The following is a 24,142-nucleotide window of genomic DNA, read 5'->3' on the forward strand; positions in this document are numbered from 1 at the left end:
TCCAGCTTTATCTAGCTACTGGTAGGATGTTTCAATATCAGCCATGTCTTCTCTCTGCCAGTGGTACAGTCCATGCAGTGGTTTATATTTCCATGATAAAGAGCAGTTGTGGGATAGCTCAGTTGATAACATTGCTGACTTGGTGCACCCTAGTGCAGAAGGTCAAGGGTTTGTGCCCTAATTGAGGCAAGTCCAAGGAGGGTGTGTAATACCTACCTCATCAGTGAGAGACAGAAAAATAAAATTTAAACTGGCTTGGATATTGAATAAGGTCTGTGTCAGGTGTTGAGGAACAAGAGCAACCTGATGAGAAATGGGCTACTAGAACACGAGCAAGACACTCATGGGCAAGAGCTGAGAAAGAATATATATTTATTTTTTCCCCAAATATCTCCTGTTCCACAATCCAGCCCAGTCAGTGGCTGCAATACACCTTTAAGTTGGTTTGACAACCAAAAAACCCTAAACAAGAAGAAAAAAATGGCAGAGCATGTTGCTGAACCAATCAAGGATGAGATAAAGACTCTACTTGAAAACAAACCCCCCCAAAAAATAAAAGAAAAAGCAACAAAATATGGAATGAAAGTATTTGATGGTAAGAAAGTATTTTTATTTATTTTTCAAGGATTATTATCACATTTTTTCACAAATTGCTACTGTCATTTAGCCCATTTCTTTATATTTTAAGTGGAAATGATTTTGTTGGATGTTTTGTATAAAGTTTTTATTTATCGAATTTGCAAAAAATGAAAATAAAAATGCTCTGTTTCTCACAATCCAGTGAATATGAATAGAATATAGCAATTATTCCACTCAATCTTGTCGTACATGGCTTATAGCCAACTCTATCAGCTCATGTATGACTCGATTTTGTGGAATAACTTTTCAGTGTCTAATGCTAACAGATTAAAAAGCACATATTGTTGACCAGGTGAAGGCAGTTAGTTGTACAGTGCATTCTGTAGTCTGTATATGATTAATCTGTGATGTCAGGTGTATGGTGATCAGTTTTTAGCGATGTAGATGGTTTTGTATCTCTCAATTAACTCAATATCTTTCTCCAGCTGCTTCATCTGTGACTCCAGTTTCTCCTTCCTTTGTTTCTTTGGCATTGTATCCGTGATCACAGACAGGCCTTGGTACTGATGATGGAGCTCCTCCCAGTTCTTCTTCAGACCCTGACACATACACACACACACACACACACACACACACACACACACACTTCATTAGTGTCTTGTAGCTTCATTATTTTCTATACATGAGTAAATACATCGTGCGAGATCAAGTGCTATTCTATAATTTCATGAATAATGAGTGGGGAAGCCATTTTATTGCAGAGAATAAAAATGTTCCAGAACATATACAATTTTGTGTGTGTGTGTGTGTGTGTGTGTGTGTGTGTGTGTGTGTGAGAGAGAGAGAGAGAGACCAACATGCAGTATTTCCTGGCGTTCCTCCTCAGAGAACTTCTTCATGGCTCCCTCCTTCATCCTCTCCTTCACGTAGTGATCGTACTCCTCCTGTGCTCTCCTCACCTCCTCCTGCCTCTGACTCAGGTACTGCGGGGTCTGACCGTAATCCTGACACCACGCGCGCGCACACACACACACACACACACACACACACACACACACACACACACACACACACATATATGCACAAGTGTATAATCTCCTGAACCCTCGCTCCATTGCTCCTCCTTCCTCCACACCTTCCCTTACTCACCTTTTTCTTTATGAACTTTGGGACAAGGCCTGAGTTCTCCAGCACCTCTTTGTCTCCATGTTTGGTGTGAGCGTACGCAGGCTGAGGTTTACATGGAACTGCCATCATGTTCTCCACCATGTTACTTCTCACAAAGTTTCTTTTGGTGTGCCCGGCCATGAGAGGCTGCTCAGTTTTCATGGGTATCCGGGGCTTCCTGGGCTGGACATCTCTGTAGGAGAAAGGCTTGTCTGGGGAGAAATCATGAACATCGGAAACTGTAATAACGTACTGCTCATGAACCCAGAGTTAGCAATAGAGATGGTCATATGATAATATGATGTTGACATTGTGACATTATTTTATTACTTTGATTAAATCCTCGTTATTGTTAAGCATCAGTGCTTTTATAACAGTGAACTTTAATTCTGAACATAAAACTATGGATGTACAGAGACCCTTACTGGTGCTTTATTAGCAAAACCTCAAGAAAATTATTTCACATGGATTGTAAAGATGTTTTCTAGTGTTGTGACATGATATTTTTGCCAGATCACTCAGTTATATTTTCATCCAACACCTTTACAGGCCCATGTGTGGACAAATACGTACTGAATACTGACTCATTAGCTTACTTATTTACTGAACAATTTATTTTCTTTTTATACAATTCTTTCATTTCTATAAATGTTATACAGAATTCTCTGCACCTGTTGTGCTTCTTCTTGGTGTTCGCAAAACTTCAGTGAAATTATACATAATGGACTGTAAAAGCAGAGGTGGCGGCAGGAAGTTTTGGATGGGGGGGTGACATGTAACGCGCCAAAGGTGTGCCAAATCTAGGGGGGTCTGGGAACACCCCCCCCCGGAAATTTTTGGAATTTTTAACCCTCTAAAATGCTATTTCCCACATTTTGAGAGACAAATTTTGGTGGAGTAAAGCTAAGTTTAATGTCTCTATTAGAGTATATTTGGTCCATGTATTTTTTTTTTTCCATATGAAACAGAACCAATGACACTGTCACGCTTCTAGGCTCACCCTCCATCTGCCCCAACACAGAGAACTCCATTTCCCATAATCCCCCACACACATAGTCACTACTCCGTCAGCCAACCCGGAACCACTTCCTAAGAGTGGTTCCCCCGAGTTCTAATCGCTATCACCTGTACCTTTTTGTTTATGTTTGTATTTATACCCCTTTGTCTGTCTTGTTTGTTGCACAGTATTGCTTCTACTTTTCGTGAGCCTGGTGAGCGTTATTGTACTGATTGTTTACCTATGTATGACCCTTTTTGCCTTCTGTTTTTTCCCATTTTGCCTAGTCCTTGTGTTTGTTTGCCTGTTTCTCTTGCTTCCCGGTTTCTCGATCCTCACCTGTTTTCTGATTACAATTTGCCCAGCCCTTGTGTTTAGATTGCCCAAGTCTACTAATTCCCGATTCTTGGACTATTGCCTGTTTCCTGACCACGATTTGTCTAGCCCTCATTACTGTTTTAGATCTCTCTGTATTGACCTGGCCTGGCTTTTGTACATTGTCTTTGATTTCACTGCTCTCATTAAAACCTTGAGTTCATTTATAATCTGTGAGCATCTGGTCTGTCACAGATGTGTTACAGAATACTGTGCCATCATGCAGACAGTGGATTACACGGCGCTACAGGTAGTGCTTAGCAGTCAAGGACAGATGCTTGGACAACATCACCAGTGTTTTGACTCTGTGACTCAGTCCATCCAGACTCTCACGCAACAACAAGGTGAGCAGCAAAAGCAGTTGGTACAAATTGTTGAAATCATGAGGGAAATCACAACCCAACTCCAATGACTCAGCTCCTCTGGCTCACCTATTGTTACCAACCAAGCTGCCCCCTCCACGGCTGTTACCAGTTTGTTTACTGTCAGTAAACCAAATAAATTTGATGACTCGCCTAATCAATGTAAAGGGTTTTTGTTACAATGCTCCATATTTTTCTCAAATTCCCCTCCGAGCTCTGACAAGGCTTGCATTTCTTTTATGATTTCTCGCCTTATGGGCAAGGCCTTAGATTGGGCTACTGCAGTTTGGCCCACAGTCCAATCCAACACTTATGACTACTTTGTTAGAGAATTTAAAGCAGTTTTCGACCACGCCAATGAGGGCTGCTCTCAAGGGAAATTACTCACTCGATTACGTCAGGGTAACCGCTCAGTTTCTGATTACGCTTTGGAATTTTGCACTCTTGCGACTCGGAGTGGTTGGAATGAGCCTGCATTACTAGTGGCATTTTGCAACAGACTGAACTCCGACATCCTAGCGGAAATGGCTTGTAAGGATGACAGTCCTTCACTAGAAAAGCTGATTTCCTTGGCCATTCAGCTCGACCAACTGAAGCATGGGAGGGGTCCTTGTAAATCTCCTACGGTTCCAGCAGCTGCATTGACCCCTCGCTGCTCGTATCCACCAACGACCTGGATTTGTGAGGATTCAGAATCCCTGGAACCTATGCAGTGTGACGTGTTTCATTTGTCTGTGGAGGAGAGGCACTGACGTCTCCATGAAGGGTTGTGTCTCTATTGCGGAACTGCCGGTCACCTTCTACGTGACCATCAAATCCGTTGACACAAAACTCCGGCACCAATCCTGGGAAAGCACATGGAGTCTACTCCATGTGCTAATGTGGTGAGTACACCCACTAAGGGGTTGGTCTCCAAGTCCTTCCTCCTACCCGTGACAGTTAACTGCCCTAAGTCTGTCTTTGTGTTCTCAGCATTAATTGATTCCGGAGCTGAAGGGGACTTCATTCACACCGAGCTGGTGGAGCAACTCCAGATTCCTGTGGAGCCACTGGAAACACTGCTGAGACTGACTGCTGTTGATGGGGATCCCGTGGGAGAAGGACTTGTTAACCGGGTCACGAAAACCCATCAGCATGACTGTCAGTGCTTTACATTCAGAAGAGATCTGTTTTTCTGTATTGAATTCTTGTATGTTATCATTTTAGGTTTGCCCTGGCTTAGAAAATATAGCCCCGTCATATCTTGGTCCGATAAAGAAATATTCATGTGGTCCAGTTACTGTTATGACAACTGTCTAGTGCTTCCTACAGTTATGGTATTGTCAACAACTATAAAAAGCTCCAATGCCAATGTCGTAGTTTCCATTCCCCCCGAACACATTGACCTGTTAGAAGTATTTAGCAAGAAAAGTGCTACAAAACTTCCCCCTCACAGAGAATATGACTGTTCCATTGAGTTAATTGGCACATTCTGTGCCACTACTTCCTAGTTCCTGAGTTGTTTGCAATGAGCCTTTTTTCCGCAAGTGTTGGCATTAATTACTAATCTTTTTTTATTTTTTTCGACAAATAATTTTCCAGCATCCTCTTCATTTTTTTATTGTACTGTGGCTTTCCTTTTTGTACTTTCCACTTTTTGCTTTCCTTTTTCTGTTTTTTTCTCTCTCTTTTTTCAGAAGAAAGCCAAGACCGGAAGCTTTTTTTTTTCTCCTCCTGCATAAAGACCACAAGCAGAGGCCATCCACATTGGATCTGCTTTAATATCAACAGATTTTCAATTAAGGGGACGTGAATCCTTTCATCATGGCACACCTTCAGCCTGTTCAGTGTGCTGACTGCAGGATGTTTAGTCATTCTTCCTCCATTGCTAGCGATAGCTTTATTTGTGATAAGTGCAGGTTAGCTAGCTCTCTGATGGAGAAGATTATAGTGTTAGAAGCGCATATCCAGGCTTTACAGAAGGTCAGTGAGAATGAGAACAGTGTAGTTTCTGTAGAGGAAAGTCTGGATGCCCTAGGTGGAGTTAGCAAATCCCCAACTCTGACATTAGAGTCCTTACAGCGGGGCAAATGGGTGATGACTCGGCGGCATAAGAGTAGAGCCAAAGCTACCGCTGAGGCTCGCCCACGGGAGCACCACTCCTCTCCGCTTCACATATCGACCAGGTTTGCTCTCCTTAGTGATGCACCCACTGAGAAACCTGAAAGAGCTCTGGTTATAGGGGACTATCATACGGCACGTGAAATTAGCTCAGCCTTTAGGGGCACCAGCAGCTTTAGTCAGGTGTATACCGGGAGCCAGGGCACTGGACATAGCAGGTAATCTTAGGGTCCTAGGCAAGCACAGGTTCTCAAAGATAGATATCCATGTAGGAGCTAATGATATACGCCTTTGTCAGTCTGAGGTTACTAAGAGTAACTTTGTAGAGGTGTTTAAATTAGCAAAGGCGATGTCCGATGCTGTAGTATGCTCTGGCCCCATCCCAATGTGGTGTGGCGATGTAGCTTACAGCAGGTTATGATCGCTGAACTGCTGGTTGTCCAGATGGTGCTCTGAAAACAGTGTGGGCTTTATAGATAATTGGGCTAATTTTGAGGGCACTGCTGGCCTGTTAGGGCGGGATGGTATCCATCCCACTCAGGAAGGTGCTGCTCTCATTTCCTGCAGCATAGATCATAGTCTCAGAACAGGCCTAGTTAATTTCTGACAATCCAGAGCCAAGGCCAGGGAGCAGACAAACAGGCTAAACCGACTGTCTGCTAGCTGCACAGTCGTCACTCAGGGTCCACTACATCGAGACTGTGTCTGTTCCCCAAGCTAAACAAAAAAGTAGAAATATTCAGAGTTTGGTCCAGTAACCTAATCAATATAAAATTAGATCATACTGACTGTACAGCCGCTGCCAGCACCTTTGATCTAAAGGTGGGGCTATTAAATATTAGATCTCTTACATCTAAAGCACTAATGGTTAATTAACTTATTACTGATCAGGAGTTTAATGTGCTTTGTTTAACTGAAACATGGATTAAGCCAAATGAATATATAGCATTAAATGAAGTCCTCCTGGATACAGTTACAGTGGGGCAAAAAAGTATTTAGTCAGTCACCAATTGTGCAAGTTCTCCCACTTAAAAAGATGAGAGAGGCCTGTAATTTTCATCATAGGTATACCTCAACTATGAGAGACAAAATGAAAAAAATAAATCCAGAAAATCACATTGTCTGATTTTTAAAGAATTTATTTGCAAATTATGGTGGAAAATAAGTATTTGGTCAATAACAAAAGTTCATCTCAATACTTTGTTATATACCCTTTGTTGGCAATGACAGAGGTCAAACATTTTCTGTAAGTCTTCACAAGGTTTTCACACACTGTTGCTGGTATTTTGGCCCATTCCTCCATGCAGATCTCCTCTAGAGCAGTGATGTTTTGGGGCTGTTGCTGGGCAACACGGACTTTCAACTCCCTCCAAAGATTTTCTATGAGGTTGAGACCTGGAGACTGGCTAGGCCACTCCAGGACCTTGAAATGCTTCTTATGAAGCCACTCCTTCGTTGCCCGGGTGGTATGTTTGGGATCATTGTCATGCTGAAAGACCCAGCCACGTTTCATCTTCAATGCCCTTGCTGATGGAAGGAGGTTTTCACTCAAAATCTCACGACACATAGCCCCATTCATTCTTTCCTTTACACGGATCAGTCGTCCTGGTTCCTTTGCAGAAAAACAGCCCCAAAGCATGATGTTTCCACCCCCATGCTTCACAGTAGGTATGGTGTTCTTTGGATGCAACTCAGCATTCTTTCTCCTCCAAACACGACAAGTTGAGTTTTTACCAAAAAGTTCTATTTTGGTTTCATCTGACCATATGACATTCTCCCAATCCTCTTCTGGATCATCCAAATACTCTCTAGCAAACTTCAGACAGGCCTGGACATGTACTGGCTTAAGCAGGGGGACACGTCTGGCACTGCAGGATTTGAGTCCCTGGTCGCGTAGTGTGTTACTGATGGTAGCCTTTGTTACTTTGGTCCCAGCTCTCTGCAAGTCATTCACTAGGTCCCCCCTTGTGGTTCTGGGATTTTTGCTCACCGTTCTTGTGATCATTTTGACCCCACGGGGTGGAGCCCCAGATCGAGGGAGATTATCAGTGGTCTTGTATGTCTTCCATTTTCTAATAATTGCTCCCACAGTTGATTTCTTCACACCAAGCTGCTTACCTATTGCAGATTCAGTCTTCCCAGCCTGGTGCAGGTCTACAATTTTGTTTCTGGTGTCCTTTGACAGCTTTTTGGTCTTGGCCATAGTGGAGTTTGGAGTGTGACTGTTTGAGGTTGTGGACAGGTGTCTTTTATACTGATAAGTTCAAACAGGTGCCATTAATACAGGTAACGAGTGGAGGACAGAGGAGCCTCTTAAAGAAGTTGTTACAGGTCTGTGAGAGCCAGAAATCTTGCTTCTTTGTAGGTGACTGTAGCGAGAATCGCGTGTGGGTGGAGCACAGAGGACGGCAGGACAGAGTAAAATTCAATCACTTCGTTTTTATTTGCTCTTTTCAGACACAGACACCACTCTCTCAGCCACGCACACAGACACACACACACAAGTCGTCTGGCTGGGGAGAGAGCTCCCTTCCGCTCTCCCTCTCCCTCCTTAAGTAGCGGGCGGTTTACTGGGGAAAACATACACAAACACAGGTTAATTACCCTCAGGTGTAGCGATTCTGCCACTTACCTTCCCCGACTCCGCCCTCCTGTCACAGACCGGTGCTTGACCACGCCCCCGCTGCCACATACCCCCACCGCCCGACTCAGGCCGGGTGCCCGTCCGGCCCGCAGCCGACTCCCCCCCCCCCACCTTGACGGGAGAGGAAGTCCGCCACGACCATCTGCGCCCCTGGCCTGTGGACCACCTTGAAGTTGAAGGGCTGGAGTGCCAGATACCAACGGGTGATCCGCGCGTTGGCATCCTTCATGCGGTGGAGCCACTGGAGGGGCGCATGGTCCGAACAGAGGGTGAAAGAGCGCCCCAGCAGGTAGTAACGGAGGGCGAGGACCGCCCACTTGATCGCCAGGCACTCCTTCTCTATGGTGCTGTAGCGCCCCTCACGCACTGACAGCTTCCGACTAATGTACAGGATGGGGCGATCCTCCCCCTCCACCTGCTGGGACAAAACGGCCCCCAGCCCTCTGTCCGACGCATCCGTCTGTAACGTAAAAGGGAGAAGTCAGGGGAGTGTAAAAGTGGCCCCCCACACAGTGCAGCCTTTACCTCAGAGAAAGCCCGCTGGCACTGCTCCGTCCACTGGACCGGATCTGGCGCCCCCTTTTTAGTGAGGTCAGTCAGCGGGCTGGTGACGTCCGAATAATTAGGTATAAACCTATGATAGTAGCCAGCCAGCCCCAGGAACTGCCTCACCCCCTTTTTGGTCTTGGGCCTCGGGCAGGCCGCAATCGCTGCTGTCTTATTAATTTGGGGACGCACCTGCCCGTTACCCAAGTGGAAGCCCAGATACCATACTTCCACCCGCCCAATCACACACTTCTTCGGGTTGGCAGTGAGCCCCGCCTGCCTCAGCGACCTAAGGACGGCCCTCAGGTGTTGCAGGTGCCGCTGCCAGTCATTACTATGAATAATGATGTCGTCAAGGTAAGCGGCCGCATAGGTTGCGTGGGGCCGGAGGACCCGGTCCATCAGCCGCTGAAACGTAGCGGGCGCCCCAAACAGCCCAAACGGAAGTGTGACGAACTGGTGTAAGCCGAACGGTGTGGAAAAGGCCGTTTTTTCCCGGGATAATGGAGTCAAGGGGATCTGCCAATATCCCTTCGTCAAATCCAGTGTCGAGTAAAAGCGAGCCGTGCCTAGTCGATCAAGCAGCTCATCAATACGAGGCATTGGGTACGCGTCGAATTTAGACACCGCGTTGACTTTTCTATAGTCCACACAGAACCGGACCGAGCCATCGGCCTTAGGAACCAAGACCACCGGGCTGCTCCAGTCACTGTGGGACTCCTCGACGATGCCCATTTCGAGCATGGCCTGAAGTTCTTCCCAAACCACCTTTTTTTTGTGTTCGGGTAATCTATAAGGACGGCTACGCACTACCATCCCCGGGGGCGTCTCTATGTGGTGTTCTATGAAGTTAGTGCGACCGGGCAGGGGCGAGAACACATCCGAAAACTCGGCCTGCAACTGGGCGACCTCCGTGAGTTGGGTCGGGGAGAGGTGGTCTCCACAGGGGACCGGAGAGGTACGAGATGCCAATGTCCCTTTTTGGACCTCCGGCCCCAGCTCCGCCTTCTCCGGAACTACCGACACCAACGCCATGGGGACCTCCTCGTTCCAGAGTTTTAGCAGATTGAGGTGGTAGATCTGTAGCGCCCCCTCCCTGTCCATTCGCCTAACCTCATAGTCGACGTCCCCAACTCGCCGTGTGACCTCAAAGGGTCCTTGCCACTTGGCGATTAATTTGGAGCTCGACGTGGGCAACAGGACGAGTACCTTATCTCCCGGAGTGAACTCTCTAAGGTGCGTGTCCTTGTTGTACAGGCGGGTTTGCCGTTCCTGGGCCTGCCGCAAATTCTCCTGAGTTAGGTGGGTGAGCGTGTGGAGTTTTGCGCGCAGATCCATAACGTACTGAATCTCGTTTTTGCTCTGTGAAGGTCCCTCCCCCCAATTTTCCCGCAGTACATCTAAGATGCCGCGCGGCTTACGCCCGTATAATAATTCAAACGGGGAGAACCCCGTGGAGGCTTGGGGGACCTCTCGCACTGCAAACAGCAAGGGTTCGAGCCACTTATCCCAGTTACGTGCGTCCTCACTTACGAATTTTTTGATAATATTCTTGAGGGTGCGATTGAACCGTTCAACTAAACTGTCCGTCTGTGGGTGATAAACGCTGGTGCGGATCGGCTTAATACCCAGTAGCCCATACAGTTCGCTCAGTGTTCGTGACATAAACGAGGTGCCTTGGTCAGTCAGAATCTCTTTCGGGATTCCAACCTGGGAGATGACGTGGAAGAGGGCCTCTGCAATACTGCGTGCTGAGATATTGCGAAGAGGCACCGCTTCCGGGTATCGCGTTGCATAGTCCACCAGAACCAATATAAAGCGGTACCCTCATGTTGACCGATCTAATGGCCTGACAAGATCCATCCCAATTCTTTCGAACGGGGTCTCGATTAATGGTAGGGGGCGCAAGGGCGCTTTTGGGATGGCCGCTGGATTTACTAACTGGCATTCGCGGCACGCTATACACCACTTACGGACGTCGCCGCGAATCCCCGGCCAATAGAATCGGGCCATTATCTGGGCAAGTGTCTTATCCTGCCCGAGGTGTCCAGCCATGGGATTAAAGTGAGCCGCCTGGAATACCAATTCCCGGCGGCTCTTTGGAATTAACAACTGGGTGACTCGCTCTTTCGTCTGAGTGTCCTGCGTCACTCGGTATAACCTATCCTTCAAAATGGAAAAATAGGGGAAGGACGGGGTGGCGTTCGGCTGGAGCGTTTGACCATCGATTACTCTCACTTGGTCAAACGCGTGTCGCAGAGTCTCGTCTCGCGATTGTTCCAGTGGGAAATCCGCGAGGGATTCCCCAATAGAAAGAGGAGGGGCCGGGGGCTCCTCGCTCTGTCGCGGAGATGACGTAGACGGCTCTGCGACCGCAGCTCTAGCCAAAGCAACACTGGGACCCTCCCCTATCAACCGGCAGGACCCACTCTTTACTAGGCGTGCCATCAAACCCCGAAATCCCAGCCAATCAGTCCCCAAGATCAAAGAGTGGGTAAGGCGAGGATTAACCGCCGCCTTCACTATTGATTTTTCCCCTCTGAAATGTATGTGGACCGACACCAACGGGTAGCTGTGAATATCCCCGTGCACACACAACACCTTCACCCCTTGTGCTCCCCCCAATGCCTCGTCTTGCACCAGGCTTTGGCGGATCGAGGTCTGATTGCAGCCTGAATCCACCAACGCCTGATATGTAACCCCTTGTACACTTACCGGTATGCGATACGCTCCGGCCTGATCGAGGGCAGCCTCTGGTGCGTCGGGGATCCGCACCACCGCCCCCACCTCCATCGCTGCACACTGTTGCTGCGGGTGGCCTGGTTCCCCGCAGCGCCAGCAAACCGGCCCGGGCCTTCCCTCTGCAGCTGTGTTCTGAGGCTCACTCACCTGAGGGGGGGGAGAGACAGACACAGAAGGGAGAAACGGGAGGGCACCACGGGTGCGGCGGGCCGGCTGGGGTGGAGCCGGCCCCCGCCTCCGTGGTGGGGGAATGGGGCGAGGACGGGACACGGGAGGAGGGGGGGAGAGAGAGAGAAGAGGAGAGAGAAGATGATGTCGTTGGTTGTCCTGCCGCCGGAACAGCCGCCAGATGATCCTCCGCCAGTCCTACGGCCTGATCCAGCGACGCCGGGTGGTGGCACTGGACCCACTCCGCGGTTCCGGCTGGTAAGCGGGCGATGAACTGTTCCAGCGCCACCTGGTCAATGATTCCCTCGGCGTCGCGATCTTCGGCCCTCAGCCACCGCCAGCAGGCGTCCCGGAGCTGCTGGCCAAACGCGAACGGGCTGCCAACTTCCTCCATCCGCAGCGCGCGGAAGCGCTGGCGCTGCTGCTCTGGCGTGCGCCCCACGCGCTGGAGGACAGCCCGGCGAAGGTCAGCGTAGGCCAGCCGGCGATCGGCGGGGAGCTGTAGTGCGGCTAGCTGCGCCTCTCCCGTCAGGAGGGGGAGGAGGCGCGCCGCGCGCTGCTCCATCGGCCACCCCGAGGCTTCGGCGACCTGCTTGAACAACGCAATGAACGCCTCAGGGTCGTTCTGCGGGCCCATCTTGGTTAAGGTGAGGGGAGACGGGCCCACGGCCGGGGCGCTGGTGGACCCCGCTGACGCGAGGAGACGCCGGAATGCCTCTCGATCTTCCTGCTGAGCCAGCGAGGGCGTGGACCAAGTCCGCGAACGGGGAGGATTCCATGGGGCTGCAGGACTGATGCTCCACCTTGTCCCGGGTTTCGGCACCACTGTAGCGAGAATCACGTGTGGGTGGAGCACAGAGGACGGCAGGACAGAGTAAAATTCAATCACTTCTTTTTTTATTTGCTCTTTTCAGATGCAGACACCACTCTCTCAGCCACGCACACACACACACACACACAAGTCGTCTGGCTGGGGAGAGAGCTCCCTTCCGCTCTCCCTCTCCCTCCTTAAGTAGCGGGCGGTTTACTGGGGAAAACATACACAAACACAGGTTAATTACCCTCAGGTGTAGCGATTCTGCCACTTACCTTCCCCGACTCCGCCCTCCTGTCACAGACTGGTGCTTGACCACGCCCCCGCTGCCACAGTGACCAAATACTTATTTTACCGAGGAATTTACCAATTAATTCATTAAAAATCCTGCAATGTGATTTCCTGGATTCTTTCCCCCCATTCTATCTCTCATAGTTGAAGTGTACCTATGATGAAATTACAGGCCTCTTTCATCTTTTTAAGTGGAAGAACTTGCACAATTGGTGGCTGACTAAATACTTTTTTGCCCCACTGTATATACACCAGCCTCATCTAACTGGCAGAGGAGGAGGTGTTGTGGTTATTTATAATGATTATCTAGGTGTAACACAAAAACCTGGTTATAAATTTAATACATTTGAAGTTTTTCAGACTAATATAATTGTAGAATCCGAGCAGGTGGGTGGAGCACAGAAGCACGGCAGGCCAGAACTGAGTTCTCACAAACTTTTAAAGAAATATATATAGCTTTTCAGCTCACTCACTCTCTTACGCACACATTTCTGGTCGGGAGAGAGCTCCCTTTCTCTGCTCTCTCCTTTTATAGGGTGCGGTCACTAGAGGAGACACACAGATTAATTCACATCAGGTGCAGTGATACTACCACTTACCTTCCCTGACTCCGCCCTCCATTCACAGACCGATGCTTGACCACGCCCCCGCTGCCACATACCCCCACCGCCCAACTCAGGCCGGGGAGATGTCTGGCCTGCAGCTGACTTCCCCCCCCCCCCCTTGACGGGAGAGGAAACAAGCCATGACTATCTGCGCCCCCGGCCTGTGGACCACCTCGAATTTAAATGGCTGGAGTGCCAGATACAAACGGGTGATCCGCACATTGGCATCCTTCATGCGGTGGAGCCACTGCAGGGGCGCATGGTCCGAACAGAGGGTGAAAGGGTGCCCCAGCAGGTAGTAGCGGAGGGTGAGGACCACCCACTTGATGGCGAGGCATTCCTTTTCTATTGTGCTGTACCTGCCCTCGCACACCGACAGCTTCCGGCTGATGTACAGCACGGGACGTTCCTCCCCCTCCACCTCCTGGGACAGAACAGCCCCCAGCCCTCTGTCCGACGCGTCTGTCTGCAAAATAAAGGAGAGAGAAAAGTCAGGGGAGTGTAACAATGGACCCCCACACAGTGCAGCCTTTACCTCAGAGATACCATACTTCCACCCGCCCAATCGCACACTTCTTCGGGTTGGCTGTGAGACCTGCTCGCCTCAGCGACCTCAGGATGGCCCTCAGGTGTTCCAGGTGCCATGGCCAGTCATTACTGTAAATAATGATGTCGTCGAGGTAGGCGGCCGCGTAGGTGGCATGGGGGCGGAGGACCCTGTCCATAAGCCGCTGGAATGTAGTGGGTGCCCCAAACAGCCCAAAAGGAAGTGTGACAAAATGGTGTAAGCCAAACAGTGTGGAAAAGGCCATTTTCTCTCGGGATAGAGGAGTCAAGGGGATCTGCCAATATCCCTTTGTCAAATCCAGTGTCGAATAAAAATGAGCCATGCCTAGTCGATCGAGCAACTCGTCAATATGAGGCATTGGGTATGCGTCAAATTTAGACACCGCGTTGACTTTTCGATAGTCCACACAGAACCGGACCGATCCGTTGGCCTCGGGAACCAAGACCACCAGGCTGCTTCAGTCACTGTGGGACTCTTCGACGATGCCCATTTCGAGCATGGCCTCGAGTTCTTCCCAAACCACCTTTTTTTTGTGTTCGGGCAGTTGGTCAGGGCGGTTGCGCGCTATTACCCCCGTGGGCATCTCAATGTGGTGTTCTATGAGGTGGGTGCGGCTGGGCAGGGGCAAGAACACGTCAGAAAATTCTGTCTGCAACTGGGCGACCTCCGTGAGCTGGGTCGGGGAGAGGTGGTCTCCACAGGGGACCGGAGCGGTGGGTGATGTCAATTTTCCTTTTTGAACCTCCGGCCCCAACTCTGCCTTCTCCAGAACCACCGACACCAGTGCCACGGGGACCTCCTCTTTCCAACATTTTAGCAGATTGAGGTGGTAAATCTGTAACGCCCCACCCCTGTCTGTTCACCTCACCTCTAGTTGACGTCCCCGACTTGCCGTGTGACCTCAAAGGGTCCTTGCCACCTGGCGATCAATTTGGAGCTTGACGTGGGCAACAACACGAGTACTTTATCTCCCGGTGTGAACTCCCTAAGGCGCATGCCCCTGTCGTACAGATGGACTTGACATTCTTGGGCTTGCCGCAAATTCTACTGGGTTAGGTATGTGAGTGTGTGGAGCTTGGCGTGCAGGTCGAGAACGTATTGAATTTCAGTTTTACTAGTTGAAGGTCTCTCCTCCCAATTTTCACGTAGCACATCCAAAATGCCACATGGCTTACACCCGTATAATAATTCAAACAGGGAGAACCCCGTGGAGGCTTGCGGGACCTCTTACACTGCGAATAACAGGGGCTCAAGCCATTTATCCCAGTTACGTGCATCTTCGCTTACAAATTTCTAATTATATTTTTGAGGGTGCGATTAAACCATTCGACTAAACCATCCGTTTGTGGGTGATAAACGCTGGTGCGGATAGGCTTCATTCCCATTAACCCATACAGTTCGCTCACTGTGCGTGACATGAACATAGTGCCTTGATAAGTCAGAATCTCTTTGGGGATTCCAACTTGGGAGATGACGCGGAAGATCACTTCTGCAATACTACAGTATGTGCTGAGATATTGCGAAGAGGCACTGCTTCTGGATATCGCATTGCATAGTCCACCAGAACTAAAATAAAGCTATATCCTCGTGCTGACTGATCTAATGCCCCGACGAGATCCATCCCAATTCTTTTGAACGGGGTCTCAATTAACGGCAGAGGGTGCAAAGGCGCTTTTGGAATGGCCGCGGGATTTACTAACTGGCATTTGCGACATGCCGTACACCACCTACGGACATCGCCGCGAATCCCTGGCCAATAGAACCAGGCCATTATTCGGGCTAGTGTCTTATCCTGCCTCAAGTGTCCGGCCATGGGATTAAATTGAGCCACCGGGAATATGAATATGAATTCTCAGCAGCTCGTTGGGATTAAAAGCTGGGTTATTGGTGTAGGTACATTTGGTAATTATTAAGTGATCAATCTCATTAAATCAGTCTCATTAAATTTGAAGGTTAATAATTAAATTGAATCAGTCTCATTTGAATCGTTTAAATTGAATCAGTCTCATATTATCATTAAGTCACTCATGGAATCAGTCTCATTAATTAATACCATTAATTTTGGTGCTTAATAATAAATTACCAAACAGCTAAATTATGGTATATTCCAAATTATTATGATCACTTACTGTATTACATAACTTATATGCACCTTTCTGAATTCTTTGGGAGATTGTGTGACTTCAGAAATATTGGAACACAAATACACACAGTTTCAAGAATAAATTAATTTATTATAACAAAGATAAAAATGGATAATAGCAGATGGAATCATTATATACAAATATGATATGGTGTGTGTGTGTGTGTACGTGGTGGAGGCCTAGCTTGGTTGCTAGCTAAGACAAAGGAATGTTATCAAAGTAGAACAAAGGATTAGCTCTGTTGCTAACTAAGGTGTGAGGCCTTGTGTAGCTAAGCTAAGACAAAGTAATGCTAGCTAAGTAGAACAAAGGATTAGCTCTGTTGCTAACTAAGGTGTGAGGCCTTGTGTAGCTAAGCTAAGACAAAGGAATACTAGTTAAGGTGTGTGTGGGGGAGGACCTTCATGTGTTAGAGACAAAAGATTAGCTCTGGGTCACTAACTCCATGTGTTTGTGGGGGAGGAGTTGACCACATGGTTAGGCTTAGATTAGCCTCGTGTGGCTAAGCTAAGACAAAGGAATGCTAGCTAAAGGTGTGTTTGTGTGTGGGGGAGAGGACCGCCACGTGTTAGAGACAAAAGATTAGCTCTGTGTAGCTAACTCCATGTGGTGGAGGCCTTGTGATCCCTTGAGACAATACCCTTAGCCCTGGAGGCCAATGGGACAAAAGAATTAGCCGTAGGCCAATTTCACTAGCTTATAACAGTACTAGTTCCACTGAAATCTTGATGCGATCAAGATACGTGTAATAATGAAATCAAAATGTTAGTAAGGGATAAAGAAGCATGCACAGCCTATCGATTAAAACAATTGAGAGATTAAAACAAAACCGAACAATCAACAATTCAACACGCTGCGTGTCGAACAGTGTAAACAAAACGTTCCTGAGTTTAAATTCACACTATTTCAATAAAAGCTAATTCCTAAGACTAGGTTTTGCCCAAATGCCAAGTCTTACTCAGTATCTTGCCTCTAGCAAGATTATGAAGAGATGTTCCGAGACTTTTGGAGTTTCACCGTTGTAGAGCACGTGAGTCGCTTCCGTGAGGCACAGAGAACTTCCTGGTCTGATGCGTGGTCGCTCGTGATGAAAAGAAAGTCTCTGATTAAACAATGTGCACAGCTTTTGAGTTAAAAAGGATCCAGTCACTTCTTAACTTTAAAATAACTGCCTGGCTGCAGTGTTGTACGTACTCATGAGGAATAACTGAAAACCGGTTTGTAACTCGAGCTGAGTTTAAAATCACGTGATTCTGGATTTTTACCATGGCCAGTGGTAAACAAAGAAATCGCGCTGAATCGTGGATCTTGCAAGAAAGAGAAGAAAAAGATGTCTTTTGGTTTTCTGGTGGAGGGTATCTCTTTGTGCATCCAGATGGCTTGGAATCCGGACGAGAGAGAGCGCGAGCTAGGAGTTTCCAGATTTCTTATGCTTTCATGGGGGATGTGACGTTGGTGATCCCACCCCGGCGTGACGCAGGTCAACGCGGAAGTGGGCTGATGGGAAATGTAGTTTCTTAAAGGGACAGTGCACTGTACCTACATTGGTTCCTTAGTCTGAGTGTCCTGCATCACTTGGTATAATCTATCTTTAATAATGGAGAAATAGGGGAAGGACGGTGTGGCATTCGGCTGCAGAGTTTGACCATTGATTACTCTCAGTTGGTCAAATGCATGCCACAGAGTCTCGTCTTGCGACTGCTCTAACAGGAAATCTGCAAGGGAATCCACGAGAGAGGGAGGAGGAGCAGGCTGCTCCTCACTCTGATGTGGTAATGACTTAGACGGCTCTGTGACAGCCACTCCCGCCAATGCCACTCTGGGACCTCCCCTCGCTAAACTATGGCAGGCCCCACTCTTCACTAGATACGCCATTAATTCCCCAAATCCCGGCCAATCAGTCCCCAGAATTATCGAGTGGGTAAGGCGAGGATTAACCGCTGCCTTTACTCTGAATTTTTCCCCTCGAAATAGAATGTGGACCGACACTAAATGGTAGTTGTGAACATCCCCGTGCACACACAACACCTTCACCAATTGTGCTCTCCCCAATGCCTCGTCTTGCACCAGGCTTTGGTGGATTGAGGTCTGATTACAGCCGGAGTCCACCAATGCCTGATACGTATCCCCTTGGATACTCACCGGTATGCGATACACTCTGGCCCGATCGAGGGCGGTCCCTGGCGCATCGGGGGATCTGGACCACGGCACCCACCTCCATCACCGAGCACTGATGCTGGAGATGCCCTGGTTCCCCAGAGCGCCAGCATACTGGCCCAGGCTCGCCTTCTGCACTGGTGTTCCGGACATCACTCACCTGATGGGGAGAAGACACAGACAAGGAAGTAGGAAATGGGAGGGCACCGCAGGTGTGGCGGGCTGGCTGGGGTGGAGCCGGCCCCCACCTCCGCGGTGGGGGAATGGGTAGAGGACGGGGAGCAGAGGGAGAGAGAGAGAGAGAAGAGTGGGGAGAAGAGGAGATGCGCTGTCCTGCCATCAGAATGGCTGCCATATGGTCCTCCGCCAGCTTGATGGCCTGATCCAGCGACACCGGGTGATGGCACTGGATCCGCTCCGCTGTTCCTTCCGGAAGTCGGGCGACAAATTGTTCCAGCGCCACCAGGTCGATGATTCCCTTGGCATCACGGTTGTTGGCCCTCAGCCACTGCTGGCAGGTGTCCCGGAGTTGCTGGCCAAACACGAATGGCCGGCCGACCTCCTCCAGATGCAGCGTGTGGAAGCGCTGCCGTTACTGTTACGGGGTGCGACCAACACGTTGGAGGACAGCCCTGCGGAGGTCTGCATAAAAAAGCTGGCTGTCTGCGGGGAGCTGCAGCGCGGCCAGCTGCGCCTCACCCGTTAGCAGGGGGAGGAGGCGTGCCGCGCGCTGTTCCACCGGCCAACCCCATGCCTCTGCTGCCTGCTCAAAAAGCACGAGGAAGGCTTCGGGGTAATCATGTGGACCCATCTTCTTTAGGGTGAGGTGGGGAGGGTCCGCGGCGGTGGTGGTCGTGGATCCTGCTGACACGAGCAGGTGTCGGAATGCCTGGCGATCTTCCTGCTGTGCCAGCACCAGGGCTTCGAACTATTGTTCCTGCTCCTTCCGGAGGGCGATCAGCACCTGGTGCTGGCTCTGTTGGGCTGTAGCGAGGGCATGGACCAGGTCCTTGAAGGGGGAGGACTCCATGGGGCTGTCTCCTTCTGCACTCCGGTCCCAGGTTTCAGCACCACTGTAAAATCTGAGCAGATAGGTGGAGCACAGAAGCACGGCAGGCCAGAACTGAGTTCTCACAAACTTTTATTTATTTATATATATATATATATATATATATATATATATATATATATAAATATAGCTTTTCAGCTCACTCACACTCTCACACACATTTCTGGTCAGGAGAGAGCTCCCTTTCTCTGCTCTCTCCTTTTATAGGGCGTGGTCACTGGATGAGACACACAAACACAGGTTAATTCACATCAGGTGCAATGATACTACCACTTACCTTCCCTGACTCCGCCCTCCATTCACAGACCGACACTTGACCACGCCCCCACTGCCACAATAATGTATGTAGCCTCGAAAAATAGGTCTACCTAGTTAATTCCGTTATTATTATTTACAGGCCCCCGGGGCCATATTCTGAGTTTGTTTCTGAATTTGCACATTTGTGGCAGATCACAGAATCCAGGGACACATGTCGGCCCAGGGGCATTTTGAGTTATTGACAGATTCAGAAAGTACAGTTTCTAAGCTTTCCAATGATGCCTTCCATGTGGAGATCTGACAATATTTGAAGAATGTGTGGCCTTTTGAAAGTGTATACTTCTTAAAACAGAAAAGGGAGAAAATCGCCCTCAAAGTTTTCCATCTCAGCTACTCTGAGTGTTGGGCAGGCACATAATGGTGCTCATTTGCATGATATTAAGGAAAGCCCTACCCCCTACTAGCTAGCACGATACTACTTTCATGTAAACAAAGATCACCACATCAATTTTCCTTCCATGCAAAGTATGCCCAACACAATTATGAAGTACAAAAATAAGTCCTAAAGTATACTTTAACGTTTGATGGTTGAAAAATTACTCACACCGTAAGAAAGAAAGATAGCACGATGATGACACAACTAACACAACACTAGTTTCATGTAAAGCCTCGGTCACAACCAGCCGTACAGTACGTGCTCCTACAGCCGGTCTACACGCAAAAAACGCAAGAAACACACGGAGAGCGCGCATGAAACGCACGAGAGCGCGCGTGTGATGTGCTGATTTTCGAGCCGCAGACCGGCCACAGAGGTTCTTTGTCATGTCAAACAAACTCTACAGGCGCTTACGTTTTTTTCAGGTTGCAAGACAAACTTACGGCCAACGCGCGTCTTTCTCCGTGAACAAAAAAAAAAACCGCAGCGATTTGGGAAACGCCAAAAATCACACGGCCAAAAAATCGTATGTCCGGTTGTGACCTAGGCTTAACCAAACCACAACACTCTCTGTTACATGCAAAAATAACCACACAGCCTTAGATTAATAAACTTACCCCATCAGAAAGAGAAACGGCGCCTTGCACACACCAATGCCTCCGATGGAATAATGTAGTCCTAGAACAGTCCGTGTATCATCCGATCATTCAAGTATTCCATTCAATCTGGAAAACGAGGTTGCGTTTTTTTTTTTTTTGCTAGAAATGGTGATCTCCGATGTAAATACCATGTGTCTGTTTGCTTCGCGGTGTTTGCTCCTCTGCGCTCTGTTTAGTAACTCATTCCATAGTGAAATCACACGCCTCTATGCAGGTTAAGTAGCCATGCGCTCAGCCCGCATCATACAGCTGATTCGCGGAAAAAAAAACAAATTACTTTAAATCATCATGTGAATGGCCCATATGGTAATTTACCCACACCCCCTAGCAGGCTACAGTCCTGACAAAAACAAGACAATTTGCAACAAAAAATGTATGCTTTTCCAACAAAACAATCTATTATCTGAAATACTGATCGCATTCTTCAAGATCTCAAGTTGCACATGATGGAAAAAAACAAAAATCACAAATTTCGAAAAAAAAATGCTTCTTTTGCGATTATCTCGGATTCGTTTCGGCCGACATGTGTCCCTGGATTCTGTGAGCGGTCACATTTTATTTCAGATCTGATTGTTTCCTTAGACAAAGCTTTAGTTGTCGGAGATTTTAATATTCACTTTGATAACCCAGAAGACCCTTTGAAAACAGTGTTTGTGTCCATTTTAGATTCAGTAGGGATTAATCAGAATGTCATAGGACCGACCCATAATGGTGGTCACACCCTCGATCTAATACTAACATTCGGGTTAAACGTAGAAAATATAGTCATACTTCCACAGTCTGAAGTTATCTCAGATCGTTATCTCATCTCATTCAAACTATGTCTGAGTAATAATATATGCACCTCACCACGCTACTGTATTAAACGTACTTTCACGTAAACTACTGCACAGAGCTTTATAAATGATCTCCCAGAGTTATCAACTTTGATTGGGTCACTGTCAGCCCCTGCAGAACTTGATCAGGCAACTGAATGCTTAGAGTCAATATTCCGCCATACCTTAGATAATGTAGCTCCTCTTAAATGGAAAATGGTCAGAGACAAAAAATTAGCACCCTGGTATAATGATGACATTCGCACATTAAAACAGACCACTCGAAAATTGGAATGTAAATGGTGTCAAACAAAATTAGTCGTGTTCAAATTAGCATGGAAGTTCCTGAAGTAAAGAAAAGCTCTTCGTGCTGCGAGATCAACATATCTCTCCTCCCTAATAGAAGATAACAAAAATAATCCTAGATTCCTATTTAATACTGTAGCAAAATTAACCAGGAATAAGTCCACTATAGACACATGCACACCTGTAGTATGTAGTAGCAATGATTTCATAAATTTTTTAATGACAAAATTGAGAATATCCGACAAAAAATGCAAACTACTAATTTAAGGTCAGACAATGTAAATGACCCTGTAGTTAACAATATAACTGTATCAGATCAGCAATTAGAATGTTTTACTCCCCTTAGAGAAAATGAATTACTTTTCATTAATCTCAGCATCAAAAGCCTCAACTTGTGTACTAGATCCCTTACCTACATGTCTATTCAAACAGATAATACCTGAAGGAATTGAACTGCTTTTAAAAAATAATAAATTCTTCTCTTACAATTGGCTATGTACCCAAATCCTTTAAACTAGCAGTTATCAAACCCCTGATTAAAAAACCTGACCTTGATCCCTGTCAGCTGTCCAATTATCGGCCAATATCAAACCTTCCCTTTGTCTCCAAGATCCTTGAAAAAGCTGTGGCACAGCAGTTATGCTTATATTTACATAGGAATAACATCCATGAAATGTATCAGTCAGGATTTAGACCTCATCATAGCACAGAGACAGCTTTGGTTAAAGTAGTAAACGACCTACTGTTGGCGTCTGATCAGGGCTGTGTCTCGCTGCTTGTGTTGCTTGACCTTAGTGCAGCATTTGATACCACTGATTATTCCATTCTCCTGGATAGACTAGATAATGTTGTTGGAGTTAAGGGAATGGCCCTCTCCTGGCTCAGCTCTTACAGTGGGGAAAACAAGTATTTGATCCCTTGCTGATTTTGTTGGTTTACCCACTAAGAAAGACTTGATCAGTCTGTAATTTTAATGGTAGGTGTATTCTAACATGTGGAGACAGAATATCAAAAAGAAAATCCAGAAAATAACTTTTAAATATCTATATTAATTTATTTGTATTTTATTGAGAAAAATAAGTATTTGATCTCCTAGTAACCATCAAGAGTTCTTGTTAATACAGACAAGTTAGACTCTCCAAATTACCTTGTCACCTAAATTGAAGACACCTGATATCACTAATGACTTGTATAAAAGCCACCTGGCCACAGAATCAATCAGTTTGTCAGACTCCAAACTCTCCAACATGGGAAAGACTAAAGAGCTTTCTGTGGATTTAAGGGAGAAGATTGTAGACCTGCACAAGACCGGTATGGGCTACAAAACCATTAGCAAGAAGCTGGGTGTTAAGGTGACAACTGTTGGTGCAATTGTGCGCAAGTACAAGACTCACAACATGATCATCAATCGACCTAGGTCTGGGGCTCCAAACAAGATCTCACCTCGTGGAGTTTCCAGGATCATGAGAACGGTGAGAAATAGACCTAATACAACACGGGCAGAGTTAGTGGATGATCTTAAAGCAGCTGGGATCACAGTCACCAAGCAAACGGTTGGTAACACTTTACACCGCAATGGTCTAACATCTTGCAGTGCTCGCAAAGTACCCCTGCTTAAGAAAGCACATGTGCAGGCCCGCCTGAACTTTGCCAATGAACATCTGAATGACTTGGAGAGTGACTGAGAGAAGGTGTTATGGTCAGATGAGACCAAAATTGAGCTCTTTGGCATCAATTCAACCCGTCGTGTCTGGAGGGAGAGACATGCTGCTTATGACCCCAAGAACACCATCCCCACTGTCAAGCATGGAGGTGGTAACATTATGCTTTGGGGGTGTTTTTCTGCACAGAGCAACTTCACCGTATCAATGGGAGGATGGACGAAGCCATGTACCGTAAAATCCTAAGTGAAAACCTCCTTCCCTCTGCCAGGAAGCTTAAAATGGGTCGTGGATGGGTCTTCCAGCAGGATAATGACCCAAAGCATACAGCCAAGGCAACCAAGGAATGGCTGAAGAAGAAACATATCAAGGTCATGGAGTGGCCCAGCCAGTCTCCGGACCTGAATCCTATAGAAAATCTATGGAGAGAGCTGAAGCTCAGAGTTGCCAAGCGACAGCCACGGAATCTTGATGATTTAGAGGTCATTTGCAAAGAAGAGTGGACCAAAATTCCTCCTAATATGTGCAGAAACCTGGTCATCAACTACAAGAAACGTCTGACCTCTGTGCTTGCTAATAAGGGGTTTGCCACAAAGTACTAAGTCCTTTTGGCAAGAGGGTTCAAATACTTATTTTCCTCAATAAAATGCAAATAAATTAATACAAATTCTTTAAAGTC

The 24,142-nt window shown here is 47.5% G+C and overlaps 1 protein-coding gene across 1 annotated transcript in view; it reads right to left on the reverse strand.

Moving 5' to 3' along the window:
- Nucleotides 1–996: 996 nt before the first annotated feature.
- Nucleotides 997–24,142, reverse strand: part of LOC132886185 (enkurin-like) — a 29,816-nt gene continuing 6,670 nt past the window's right edge. Inside the window, exons 3-5 of the mRNA XM_060920752.1 lie at nt 1,729–1,958; nt 1,437–1,583; nt 997–1,178 (exon numbers count right to left, since the gene is read on the reverse strand). Coding sequence (XP_060776735.1) covers nt 1,005–1,178; nt 1,437–1,583; nt 1,729–1,958 — 551 coding nt within the window. The 3' untranslated portion in view covers nt 997–1,004. The remainder of the gene's footprint in view (nt 1,179–1,436; nt 1,584–1,728; nt 1,959–24,142) is intronic.

Source organism: Neoarius graeffei, chromosome 5, assembly GCF_027579695.1.
Source record: "Neoarius graeffei isolate fNeoGra1 chromosome 5, fNeoGra1.pri, whole genome shotgun sequence".
NCBI classification, from domain to species: Eukaryota; Metazoa; Chordata; class Actinopteri; order Siluriformes; family Ariidae; genus Neoarius; species Neoarius graeffei.